Source organism: Xenopus tropicalis, chromosome 4 (assembly GCF_000004195.4).
Source record: "Xenopus tropicalis strain Nigerian chromosome 4, UCB_Xtro_10.0, whole genome shotgun sequence".
Lineage (NCBI taxonomy): Eukaryota > Metazoa > Chordata > Amphibia > Anura > Pipidae > Xenopus > Xenopus tropicalis.
This window is the reverse complement of record NC_030680.2, coordinates 14,795,460-14,809,752: the sequence shown is the minus strand read 5'-3', so window position 1 is coordinate 14,809,752 and position 14,293 is coordinate 14,795,460. Positions and strand designations below refer to the sequence as shown.

Below are 14,293 nucleotides of genomic sequence, written 5' to 3'. Positions count from 1 at the left end.
TATCTCTCTCTACATCATACTCAAAGTTAATTTAAAAGTGATCCACCCTATTTTAATCGGCCAGCTTGGAACATTGTTTCAGGAGTCAGAACCAGCAGTGCAGAGAATATAAACAGAAAGTCAGTTGCTGGTTTTAATAGCAATTACAATTAAACAGCACATGGAAACCACTAAACGTGAAATGACTGCAGAATGGGGCAACTGTACAATATACATAGCACCCATTTTAGCCCTACAGTAATGTCATTAAGTTTCTGCTCCTCACCCGCTGGGTGTTCCTCTGGGCTTCTGGGCCTCTTCTTCCTCTTCTTCGCTTTCTTCTCTTCATCTCCGGATCCCCGGAATCGCTTCTTCTCTCTTTGTTCTTCTTCACTATCTGCAAACAAAATTAGCACTTTGTGACTCCCTAAACTCTTCTTCCAAAAAATATGGTTGAAAAGCACTTAAAGTGGCACTTAGAGGTTGAGCCTAAATGGCAAGCAGCAGCTTTGTGCCAGTATGGCTCCTTTACTAACACAGGGGCTACATTGCTAAAGTGCAGTTACCCATAGCAATCAATAACTAGTCTAGTCTAATACCAGTAGGGTTTTACCTGGCCTGTTTTGACCCAGAATGCCCGGTTTTCAGTAGGGCTGTCCGGGGCAAAACTGCCTGCCCGGTTTTCCCAATTTGGAAAACCGGGCAGGATTTTAAAAGATTGACGTGACTATCGCCAATCGCTGTGATGGCAGTGGCCCACCCCCATGCTGTTACTGCCCCATCCAGTTACATCAAGCCCCACCTCCATCAACCCTAATTACCACTCCTAATAGGAAAGCAAGAATCTGATTATTATTACAACTGCAATTTTGTAATACATAAATCAGCCCCAGTGGGGTTTGGTACACAAAGTATATTATATACAGTCATGAATACCATAACTCTAAGCTCAATACACAGTGAGAGGCTGTAGCCACAGGCACCCTATGCACATTATACACTGAGGGCAGTGGCACCCACATACAGAAGCAACAGTTACTGGCACCCCAAGAATGTTATATACAGAGAGACCCAGTTCTCCATTAAACACATGAAAGGCAGTTCGCACAAGGTATTTGGCTTGTAATTACATAACAAAAAGGCAACGGACAGTGGCACCCTGAAAGCTCTATACACATTGGAAGGGAGTGCATACTGGCACCCAAATATGATGGGATTTTGAGCCATCAATACTGGTATTCCTAGCACCTCATATATAGGCAGTAGTATTACCCTACATATAGTCCTATAGTGGCACCTCAGTCATTTTAAAATGTAAAAGCCAATGGTTATTGGCAATGCAGGTACATAATAGCAGTTAACAGTAGGGGAGATATACACCCCATGTTTTTTATATATAACAAATGGTGGGGGCACAGTCACCCCAAAAACATATACAGTAAGGACCGTAACGTTGCATTTTCACCAGATGAGTCTTTTTACCGGGTTTTATGATTATTTTCTTATAGAAATATATTTCAAGTTTCGTCTCCTTACCAGATGAATCCAGCGGGATCAGCAACCGCTTCCACTTTCTCTTCTCCATTTTCCTCCTCCTTGATGGATTCCCTTCTTCTCTTTAGCTGATCTTCTCTCTTCTTTCTTCTTCCTCTTCACTTACCTCCAAAAAATATCCTTTTCTTCTCCTCTTTTCTTCGAAAATCTCTGACACTCTTCAAGACCTTGCTCCTCTGACGCTGCTCTCCAACGGTCTAAAGTGACAGTTGGCGCTGAGCTTGTGCCCGGGCTCATTGTGACAGTTGAGCCTGAGTAGTGTTTAAGAATGCATAGAGCATAGAATGATTTTATAGAATATTAGTATAAAATACTATAGAACTAGGAAACAATAACCAGTGAAACCTTTAAAACAGACAAAATAGTTCATGGTATACAGATAAGGGGAGCGCCTATGGGCCATAAATGTGTGTCCATTGGGCAATATTGCAGATGACATGCACTCATCTAAAGTGTGTGGCACAATAAATAAAGGATGTTTATATTATAGTATTATAGTAATATGAACCCCTCTCTCTTTCTATAGGTCCCCATAGGGATACATGTCTTCTATCTCCATAGGGATACAAGTCTTCTATCTCCATAGGGATACACGTTTTCTATCTCCATAGGGATACACGTCTTCTATCTCCATAGGGATACAAGTCTTCTATCTCCATAGGGATACAAGTCTTCTATCTCCATAGGGATACAAGTTTTCTATCTCCATAGGGATACAAGTCTTCTATCTCCATAGGGATACACGTGCAAAAACTTTCAAAGAAACTTACCCCCTAGTTAAGACTCACTTTTAATTAACACATTATTATTTTTACTGCCTTTATGAACTACAACTGACTAGTTAATGGGCCCCACAGCAAGATCCTTGGGCAATGCAATAACTGCCATATCAAGCAATAGCGCAGAGCAGGGGCAGGAAGGGGTGCAGGGTTTAAAGTTTGGGCAAACTCCAATGACCCCCAATAAACTGACTTCATTCATTCAATTCATGCAACTGAACTATTTATGAATAGTTTAGCGAAACATCAGCTATTTATATTGCACAGAAAAGGGGTATAGCAAAAATTAAGGTGCAGTGCGCTTGTGTTCAAGGGGGCCCCATATAAACGTGTATGGAGTACTAAGCACAATTCAGCAGGAACAGCCCCCTATGTTTGGTCATAGCCTGTAAAGAGAGATACCATAAAACTATGGCAGCATAGGGATTCCCCTGTACTAAGCACAATTCAGCAGGAACAGCCCCCTAAGTTTGCTCATAGCCTGTACAGAGAGATACCATAAAGCTATGGCAGCATAGGGATTCCCCTGTACTAAGCCCAATTCAGCAGGAACAGCCCCCTAAGTTTGCTTATAGCCTGTACAGAGAGATACCATAAAACTATGGCAGCATAGGGATTCCCCTGTACTAAGCACAATTCAGCAGGAACAGCCCCCTAAGTTTGCTCATAGCCTGTACAGAGAGATACCATAAAGCTATGGCAGCATAGGGATTCCCCTGTACTAAGCACAATTCAGCAGGAACAGCCCCCTAAGTTTGCTCATAGCCTGTACAGAGAGATACCATAAAGCTATGGCAGCATAGGGATTCCCCTGTACTAAGCACAATTCAGCAGGAACAGCCCCCTAAGTTTGCTCATAGCCTGTACAGAGAGATACCATAAAGCTATGGCAGCATAGGGATTCCCCTGTACTAAGCACAATTCAGCAGGAACAGCCCCCTAAGTTTGCTCATAGCCTGTACAGAGAGATACCATAAAGCTATGGCAGCATAGGGATTCCCCTGTACTAAGCACAATTCAGCAGGAACAGCCCCCTAAGTTTGCTCATAGCCTGTACAGAGAGATACCATAAAGCTATGGCAGCATAGGGATTCCCCTGTACTAAGCACAATTCAGCAGGAACAGCCCCCTAAGTTTGCTCATAGCCTGTACAGAGAGATACCATAAAGCTATGGCAGCATAGGGATTCCCCTGTACTAAGCACAATTCAGCAGGAACAGCCCCCTAAGTTTGCTCATAGCCTGTACAGAGAGATACCATAAAGCTATGGCAGCATAGGGATTCCCCTGTACTAAGCACAATTCAGCAGGAACAGCCCCCTAAGTTTGCTCATAGCCTGTACAGAGAGATACCATAAAGCTATGGCAGCATAGGGATTCCCCCTGTACTAAGCACAATTCAGCAGGAACAGCCCCCTAAGTTTGCTCATAGCCTGTACAGAGAGATACCATAAAGCTATGGCAGCATAGGGATTCCCCTGTACTAAGCACAATTCAGCAGGAACAGCCCCCTAAGTTTGCTCATAGCCTGTACAGAGATACACCATAAAACTATGGCAGCATAGGGATTCCCCTGTACTAAGTATAACCTTGCAGGAATATTTTGAGGCAATACTGTGCCTTTAAACTTTATCCACCTTTTATTATGCGGGTACAATCCCAGTTTGCTTTCGCTGAGTGAATGCCAGCGTACGATGCCCACGGCTTATAAACAGAAGATGCCAGTGACTCAGCCGGCACAACAATGTGCTTACTAATAGCGCAGCACTGAGCCAAAGAGAAGGAAAGATCTCCCCTAATGTGATTGCTGGCGTCGGCAGCGCAGTCTTACAGGGCACCTACACAGGGCAGGGCATAAATGGCATTAGCTTTGTAGCCTTACGGGGCACCTACACAGGGCAGGGCATAAATGGCATTAGCTTTGTAGCCTTACAGGGCACCTACACAGGGCAGGGCATAAATGGCATTAGCTTTGTAGCCTTACAGGGCACCTACACAGGGCAGGGCATAAATGGCATTAGCTTTGTAGCCTTACAGGGCACCTACACAGGGCAGGGCATAAATGGCATTAGCTTTGTAGCCTTACAGGGCACCTACACAGGACAGGGCATAAATGGCATTAGCTTTGTAGCCTTACAGGGCACCTACACAGGGCAGGGCATAAATGGCATTAGCTTTGTAGCCTTACAGGGCACCTACACAGGGCAGGGCATAAATGGCATTAGCTTTGTAGCCTTACAGGGCACCTACACAGGACAGGGCATAAATGGCATTAGCTTTGTAGCCTTACAGGGCACCTACACAGGGCAGGGCATAAATGGCATTAGCTTTGTAGCCTTACAGGGCACCTACACAGGGCAGGGCATAAATGGCATTAGCTTTGTAGCCTTACAGGGCACCTACACAGGACAGGGCATACATGGCATTAGCTTTGTAGCCTTTAGCATCAGAAGGATACCTTTGGGGGGGAATGGGGGGGGGGGGGGATGTTGATAAAACCATGAAAGAACATATTATATAGTGGGAGGGTTGTTAGATCTTTTTGGTATTATGGGAGTCCAGCTCTTGTAGTGAAACTCCCAGTATCCCAGCAGGACATTCTCTCTCTCTGTACCATAGAGCTGGATTTGTTCTGAAATGGCACCCTTGGTACATAGTCCTGCGCTGTGAAGCCCCCCCTGTGCTCCCTACACCTCATGGGTTGATTCACGCGATATAGCACCCACAATTTATCTTACTGTAAGGCTCCCAGATCCCTCATCGCCTGAGAATATTCACTTTCATGTACGGATTTAACATCGAGCACCCACACAGGTGCGCTGTCTGGCACTAGCACCCTTATTCACCCTTATTCTGGTGCTGATGGTCTAGTTTCTTGTGTCTTCTTGTGACCCCCAGAGACCCGTAAGCTTGGGGGGGGGGGTCATTTTCATATCCTCTTTAATTATTATATTAATCATATATAATAATCATTATCAAAGTCCAAGCGCAACCAACTGGGTGCAGGGTGCAAACAGCTTGCCAGGGGGTAGACCGTTCAGCCCCTAGGTGCTGACAAATAGCAAGTTCAGTTAGGGGAGGGGGGTAAAATACATGATTGGGGATACATAGATGACTTTCCATTGGAGCGCATATAATTATATCTATAGCTGGTCTCCTTTTTGGGAGGTCTTCCTAAGCCTTGATTAGTAACCCCCCCATGCACTGGAGGTTCTGCTGTATTTTGCCTCTTTTGTGTTGTTGGCGCCCCCTAGAGCTCTTGTTGAAGGCCGAAGTTCCAAGAATAATCCCATGGCTCTTTGTATTGGATCTGCACTATAGTGTTTATTCTATGGGACCCATTCTGGCTGTTATGGGATATCTATTAGGGACTTGCATAGTGGGGCCCTTGGGAAATCACTGCAGCAGATCTGTTTGTTTTTGGCATAAGAAATTCCACTTAATCCAATGACCATGGGTTTCTAGGAAGGCTTCGTGGTCCCGCAATCACAACGTACAAATACAGAAATCATAAAGCAAACCATAATTGCAGAGCCAGACGTCATAGGAAATTAAAGATAATTATGGAGGGAGCAACAAGTTTACACATCGCATGCTAATTAAGGACATTCAGATCCCCAGGAGCCGGAATTAAAAAAATAAAAAACATAAATAGATAATGATTGGTGCACTTGTACCAGTTCCCTCTAATTGCCCGTGCGTTACTGTATTCACTACTCACGAACCGGGTGCGCAGAGAGGTGTGCGGGGGCCCAGCAGCTACTGAATTGTATGTACAGACGTCTGTGCCCTCCATAATTTGTCTCTTACATTGGAGCCACAACTGGGGTACAGGGGAAACTGACACACATTGACTATTCTCACTATCCATACAGTAACTATAGACCCATAATCGGCATATGCAGAGCTACCCAGCTAGGTTAGTGGCCACCAAGAACCCCTCAGTGACTTCTGATATCCTTATCATTTACAGTAGGGGGTACATTATCCCTTATAATACATGAGTGATACTCAGAGTTCCCTGTATAACTCAGCCTGCAGCCTTGTGCCTTTATATGGGCACAGAACCCCTCAGTGACTGCTAATATCCTTATCATTTACAGTAGGGGGTACATTATCCCTTATAATACATGAGTGATACTCAGAGTTCCCTGTATAACTCAGCCTGCAGCCTTGTGCCTTTATATGGGCACAGAACCCCTCAGTGACTGCTAATATCCTTATCATTTACAGTAGGGGGTACATTGCCCCTTATAATACATGAGTGATACTCAGAGTTCCCTGTATAACTCAGCCTGCAGCCTTGTGCCTTTATATGGGCACAGAACCCCTCAGTGACTGCTAATATCCTTATCCTTTGCAGTAGGGGGTACATTATCCCTTATAATACATGAGTGATACTCAGAGTTCCCTGTATAACTCAGTCTGCAGCCTTGTGCCTTTATATGGGCACAGAACCCCTCAGTGACTACTAATATCCTTATCCTTTGCAGTAGGGGGTACATTATACAGTATATACTAACATAATGCTATAATTATTATGAATCGTTGGTATAGTTATTGATTCTGCTTCTAACTTTGGTTCTTTCTGATTTGCAGAAATGCATTCGCTTCAACCCTCACGCCACGGTCTGGGTGGCCAAGCAGCGCATCCTGTGCACCCTCAACCAGAGTCTGAAGGATGTTCTCAACTACGGACTGTACCAACCCTTCAGTAATGGGAGGGAGGGCAAATTCTTGGATGAGGAGCGGCTTCTCAGGGAATACCCCCAGCCCATGAGTAGAGGGGTTCCCTCCCTGGAGGTGCGTATATCCACCCAACTGTTGCCATGAAATAATTATCATGTTCTGTAACTTGGTCCCATTGGTTTTATTTGTAAACATGACTTGTCCTGTTTCTAACGTTGCAGTTTCGTTACAAGAAGAGGTTGTACAAACAGCCCAGCCTCGATGAGAAGCAGATTGCCAAGCTACATACCAAGGTACCCGTGCCAAAATCCATGGCAATGTCATTTAAACAGGGTTTACTGCAGCCTTAAGTTATTACCTGCATTTGTATGTTTATGGCAGGCACAGCCATAGTTACCTTTTTAGCGCCACCTGCTGTTTATCTTAACTCACCGGGCACATTCGACAGAAAATGAAGTTAGTGAGCAGAAGAAAGTCTTGTGATGTTGTCCTGCTTAGAACAAACCATAGAAACGTCAGATTACCCTTCATGCTTTGCCAGGCAAAGGCTCCAGGGGTTTCTGGGAATACCTAGGGGTAGCCAAAGGATCCGGTTTTTAGCTGAGATGGGGATAACAAGTAGCCAGACAGACTCAGGGCAAGTTTAATAACCTGAAAGGTTGCTTCTACACCAGGGGTCCCCAACTTTTCTTACTTGTCAGCCACAGTCAAATGTAAAAAGATTTGGAGAGCAACACAAGCATCATTAATGTTCATGGAGGAGCCAAATAGGGGCTAAGATTGGCTATTAGGCAGCCTCTATGCACACTACCAGCTTACAGGGGCTTTATTTGGTAGTAAATCTTGTTTTTATTCAACCAAAACCTTCCACCAAGTCAAGAATTCAAAAATAACTACTTGTTTGGGGGCACTGAGAGCAACATCCAAGGGGTTGGGGAGCAACATGTTGCCCCAGAGACACTGGTTGGGGATCACTGATCTACACTAATGGTGTGAAGGTTGACCTGTAAACTGCAGGATGGGCTGTTTGGCCAAGATGTGGTTGGGGATAGGTTGCCAACAAGGGCCCTCCAGCTTTCTCCAGCATCAAAGCCACCAGGGAACCCTGCCCTTTATAACATCTCTGAAATCATCAGAGGGCTTCTGGGTCTTAAGACCCTTTCTCAACAGAAAGGGACAGTTTATGGACGTGCAGGTTGGCCATTGCTACCAACTCATCATGCATTATAAATAAGAGGGAGTGCAAATCCTTGCTGATCACTCTACATTTTTAGGGTAATCTGAGGAAATTCATGGACTATGTACATCACTGCTCTGTGGAGAAAATCTGCAAGATGTTGGACCGAGGGCTGGACCCAAACTACCATGATCCAGATAATGGAGGTAGGAGAACTTCAGTTTCTATAATGCTTTCATATTGAGGCAGGAATGTCTTCTCTCTCTCTGTCTCTCCATGGTCGGACTGGGCTGGTGGGATACTGGAAATTAAACAGCGCCCCCTTCCAACCCAGGCCAGTTTTCCCCCTGGGTGGCAAATATGGTTACTGGCGCTCCTCCTCCCCCTCATCCCGGACAGAGATTAGCGATGGAGTAGGACCTTGTGACTGTCTCTCTCTCTATTTATATATATATAACATTTTATATAAAATTACATATGATGTAAAATTCCTGCCCCCCATAATTATTATTTACACGTCTTAATGGATTTAATTGTCAGCATTTCCTGTGCTTATGTGTGAGGGATTTGCTAAGGGGCTGGGATAAAACTTAATACATTACTCATGTATTCCTCTCTGGGGAGATAAGAACTGAGATGCCTCGGTACCGTCACCGGAAAGTGATTAGCAAAAATGGCATGACTGCCGGATTAAGATCGACGCGATGGACATCTCGGCTCCGCAGGGGTTACAGAACATTTTCTGCGCTAAGGAAGCTGGAAAGGCCATATTTTATATATCAGCCCACGCTGTGTTTGGAAATAACATATAGAGCATCATTTATTTCTAAATGGGAAATGTTTGCTTATTTGGCCTTTAAAAAAGAATGACTCTGTTTAGCCAAACAGTCTAGTTGTTCTTGCATTCAAGCGTAAATGGAGATAGTCAGAAATAGTCTAAACTGGGACAAAGCCCAAACAGAATCCGGGATTTGGTGCATAATTTTTTTATTATGTAAAGAAGCAGATGACTTACCTGTATCTTTTTGCAGTGCTGGGCTAAACGTTGTGCCCAGGGCAGGACCCCCACTCCCGCTCATCATCCCTTTTACCCACCCCTGTTCATGACCTTTCCTGCTTCTACCACTGTGTATTTCCCCAATTGCCCCCAGTGTGTTGATACCCAGGTAACAGAATAAGGAGCAGCATTAGGGAGCAGTAACGAGGGGGTGGTGAGAAATACAGAAGGGCCAGGACATGTACAAGGCAAGCAGAAGCGGTACTAGCATTGCGCCCTTGGATCTTTGGCCCCTAGTCTTGTGCCTCTTCTTCTGGCCCTTTTGGAGTTTGGCATGAAACCAGGGCACGTAGAAGAAACCTACATAAACACAGGTAGAATATAAAACACCACATGGGATGTGTCCTGTCTAGAGTCAATCCCAAGGCCTCACTGATGTTAGTACCAATTAGAGTTGCCCATTGCCGGTATTTAACCAGTAACTCACTAGCTAGGGCCGGCAGCGGTACTACAAATTTACAGGCTATGTACTTGCTGATAAATTTGTAATATTCTATACCTCCTTTCTTTCCTCACCTTCTCCGCTGCCGACCAGTCTTTATTGTCACAGACCCATCTCTGCCCTGCCAATTTCCCCAACTCTTACATCATAGATCAGGGGTGGGCAAACTACGGCCCACGGGCCACGTCCGACCCGTTCAGCTTTTTAATCCGGCCCACCGACTCAGCAAGTCTCATCAAACGAGACTTGGACTGATGAGCCCGCCCAGCCCGTCTGTCAAACCCCCAGTGGGGGCCCACCCCTGTCATAGATACACCCCCAAATGACATCTCGCCCAGCAGCTGACCCAAAGGCCATTATTACAATCAAATAAAGGTAGAAACCCTGGTTGACCTCAAAAGAGCAGTGTGTCCTTTTTAGACTGAAGAGAACTTCTACTATGAAGAGGCTTGTAGCTGAATCCATATTTTCTGTTTAGCAGAACACACAGGAGTCTTATATTTGCCTCCGGTTCCAGAGAGGGACAGTTACAATGCACGTAACCCTTCCAATGGGGCCAAATTCAGAGTAATATAAATGTAATTTGGATAGACGTGTAATGCTGGCTTTAGGCCATACATCAATTAAGATACTTTGGTTTAAATGACATGGCGAGAGTACAAGGTGCTGAGCCATGTTTCCTGCTCATCAATCAACAAAAAGTCTGGAGTAGCAGGGATCTATGGGCACCACTATGGCCCCCTTGTCCCATCTCTGTATCTTAGCAGAACCTCTCCTGTAAAGCTGGGTTTTTCTTGTATCCAACGTAATATATTTATGCGTTTGGCCCGTTCTGCATCATTTGTGTTATATATTTATATATCTCGTCAAGTGGCCATCCACAAAATCATCAGACCTTGACCAAAGTGACAGCGAGAGTTGATGCTCTGATAGATCCCATAGAGTATCTCTTTGAATTGAAAGTTGCATGTCACAGGTGAACTTGTCTCTCTCCTGTCTTGCAGAAAACCCTCTAACGTTGTCTGCACAGATGGATAATGCGGTTGAAATGATCAAGGCTCTGCGCAATGGGGGGGCCCATTTGGACTTCAGAGCAAAAGACGGAATGACGGCTCTGCATAAAGCAGCGAGAGCAAAGAATCAGTCCACTCTTATGGTAGGTTCTATTTAATGGCCACCAACCCATCACTTAATGTACTCACCTACTGTCTTAATCTGTGAGGGAAGGTTCATATTTGAATGAGAACTGATTTTATGATATTGCCTCTCAGCTAGTTTCAGTACATAGTATGTGAGTCACGATATGTACCTATCCCTAAGCCTTAACATCTTGTCCACAGCGCAATACATGATATATCAGTGGCCCTGCATTTTCCCCCCATGTTCTGGATTTATTATACAAAAAACTGGGTTTGTATTTACACTATCATGCTTTCTGGGGTTTCAAAATGGAATTGGTGCTGTATTGATTCTGCTATGTCTTCTGGGGTATTATATATGGAACTGGCACTGTACTTATCCTGCCGTGTGTTCTGGGGTATTATACATGGAATTGGCACTGTATTTATCCTGCCGTGTGTTCTGGGGTATTATACATGGAATTGGCACTGTATTTATCCTGCCGTGTGTTCTGGGGTATTATACATGGAATTGGCACTGTATTTATCCTGCCGTGTGTTCTGGGGTATTATACATGGAATTGGCACTGTATTTATCCTGCCGTGTGTTCTGGGGTATTATCCATGGAATTGGCACTGTATTTATCCTGCTGTGTGTTCTGGGGTATTATACATGGAACTGGCACTGTATTTATCCTGCCATGGGTTCTGGGGTATTATACATGGAATTGGCACTGTATTTATCCTGCCGTGTGTTCTGGGGTATTATACATGGAATTGGCACTGTATTTATCCTGCTGTGGGTTCTGGGGTATTATACATGGAATTGGCACTGTATTTATCCTGCTGTGGGTTCTGGGGTATTATACGTGGAATTGGCACTGTATTTATCCTGCCATGTGTTCTGGGGTATTATACATGGAATTGGCACTGTATTTATCCTGCCGTGTGTTCTGGGGTATTATATATGGAATTGGCACTGTATTTATCCTGCTGTGTGTTCTGGGGTATTATACATGGAATTGGCACTGTATTTATCCTGCTGTGGGTTCTGGGGTATTATACATGGAATTGGCACTGTATTTATCCTGCCATGTGTTCTGGGGTATTATACATGGAATTGGCACTGTATTTATCCTGCCGTGTGTTCTGGGGTATTATACATGGAATTGGCACTATATTTATCCTGCCATGTGTTCTGGGGTATTATACATGGAATTGGCACTGTATTTATCCTGCCGTGTGTTCTGGGGTATTATACATGGAATTGGCACTGTATTTATCCTGCCGTGTGTTCTGGGGTATTATACATGGAATTGGCACTATATTTATCCTGCCGTGTGTTCTGGGGTATTATACATGGAATTGGCACTGTATTTATCCTGCCGTGTGTTCTGGGGTATTATACATGGAATTGGCACTATATTTATCCTGCCGTGTGTTCTGGGGTATTATACATGGAATTGGCACTGTATTTATCCTGCCGTGTGTTCTGGGGTATTATACATGGAATTGGCACTGTATTTATCCTGCCTTGTGTTCTGGGGTATTATACATGGAATTGGCACTGTATTTATCCTGCCGTGTGTTCTGGGGTATTATACATGGAATTGGCACTGTATTTATCCTGCTGTGTGTTCTGGGGTATTATACATGGAATTGGCACTATATTTATCCTGCCATGTGTTCTGGGGTATTATACATGGAATTGGCACTGTATTTATCCTGCCGTGTGTTCTGGGGTATTATACATGGAATTGGCACTGTATTTATCCTGCCTTGTGTTCTGGGGTATTATACATGGAATTGGCACTATATTTATCCTGCCGTGTGTTCTGGGGTATTATACATGGAATTGGCACTGTATTTATCCTGCTGTGTGTTCTGGGGTATTATACATGGAATTGGCACTATATTTATCCTGCCATGTGTTCTGGGGTATTATACATGGAATTGGCACTGTATTTATCCTGCTGTGGGTTCTGGGGTATTATACATGGAATTGGCACTGTATTTATCCTGCCGTGTGTTCTGGGGTATTATACATGGAATTGGCACTATATTTATCCTGCCGTGTGTTCTGGGGTATTATATATAAAAATGTCCATGGGTCATTAAAACATATGTGTACACAATGTACCCCCCCCTATGATTTTGCCCCCACAGATGGCAGTTATAGTACCATAGAATATCTCCTGTTGAAGCCAATGGCCGGCTCAATAAAACAGCTTGCAGTTAATGTAAAACAGACCTATGTTTGTTAAAACACATTTTTCCCCTTTGTTTTTAGTAACGAGCTCTAGAAAACAAAATAATCATCGCTTTTCTCTAGACTTTATATTTCTAATAAAATATTTCAGCTCAGTTACAGAACGGCATGTGGATGGTTACACACAATAAACGTATCCCCGGCCTCATACTCCCAACCCTTCATCACACATTTTAATAAATAAGCCCTCAAACTGACAGCTTATGGCATTAAAGGCAGAATAAATAAGGTTTCATTGCTTCCGGGGACTCGGTGACTCGCTGACATTGATAGACATCATGGAAATAAGAACTTTACATTAGAAGCAAGCAAATCTTTCTACAAAGATTTACATTTTATCCGAATCATCGCATTTTACATTTCAATTTTCGAATGACTAACCGCGCGTTTGCACATTTTTAACATGTGCCTAGATATTCCCAGTAACAAGGAGGAAACGTCAAAATTATAAACCTTTCCTGTCATTTTACATATGTTTTATATTATAAGAACAATGAGATAGAACTTAGGGCAAGAGATTTTGGAACGAGTTAAGGTAAAAAAGAGAATTTCTCTTAGTGAAGCCTATAGTTATATATTGTGAGGAATAGGGAGAGATGGTGCCTATAGTAGCAGTGGGGGGATAATAGCCTCTGGGAAGGGACTGGGGCTGTGGGATAGCAGGTATAGTAGGGAGAGATGGTGCCTATAGTAGCAGCGGGGGGATAATAGCCTCTGGGAAGGGACTATGACTGTGGGATAGCAGGTATAGTAGGGAGAGATGGTGCCTATAGTAGCAGTGGGGGGATAATAGCCTCTGGGAAGGGACTGGGGCTGTGGGATAGCAGGTATAGTAGGGAGAGATGGTGCCTATAGTAGCAGTGGGGGGATAATAGCCTCTGGGAAGGGACTGGGGCTGTGGGATAGCAGGTATAGTAGGGAGAGATGGTGCCTATAGTAGCAGTGGGGGGATAATAGCCTCTGGGAAGGGACTGGGGCTGTGGGATAGCAGGTATAGTAGGGAGAGATGGTGCCTATAGTAGCAGTGGGGGGATAATAGCCTCTGGGAAGGGACTGGGGCTGTGGGATAGCAGGTATAGTAGGGAGAGATGGTGCCTATAGTAGCAGTGGGGGGATAATAGCCTCTGGGAAGGGACTGTGGCTGTGGGATAGCAGGTATAGTAGGGAGAGATGGTGCCTATAGTAGCAGTGGGGGGATAATAGCCTCTGGGAAGGGACTGTGGCTGTGGG

At 44.3% G+C, this 14,293-nt stretch overlaps 1 protein-coding gene across 7 annotated transcripts in view; it reads left to right on the top strand.

Annotated features, from left to right (window-relative positions):
* The window catches only part of shank2 (SH3 and multiple ankyrin repeat domains 2), a 310,238-nt gene that overhangs the window by 93,716 nt on the left and 202,229 nt on the right, over positions 1-14,293 (top strand). For all 7 annotated transcript variants that reach the window (XM_031899735.1, XM_031899734.1, XM_031899733.1 and 4 more), the window contains 4 exons: positions 6,911-7,114; positions 7,222-7,293; positions 8,275-8,383; positions 10,681-10,832. In XM_031899735.1, coding sequence (XP_031755595.1) covers positions 6,911-7,114; positions 7,222-7,293; positions 8,275-8,383; positions 10,681-10,832 — 537 coding nt within the window. The remainder of the gene's footprint in view (positions 1-6,910; positions 7,115-7,221; positions 7,294-8,274; positions 8,384-10,680; positions 10,833-14,293) is intronic.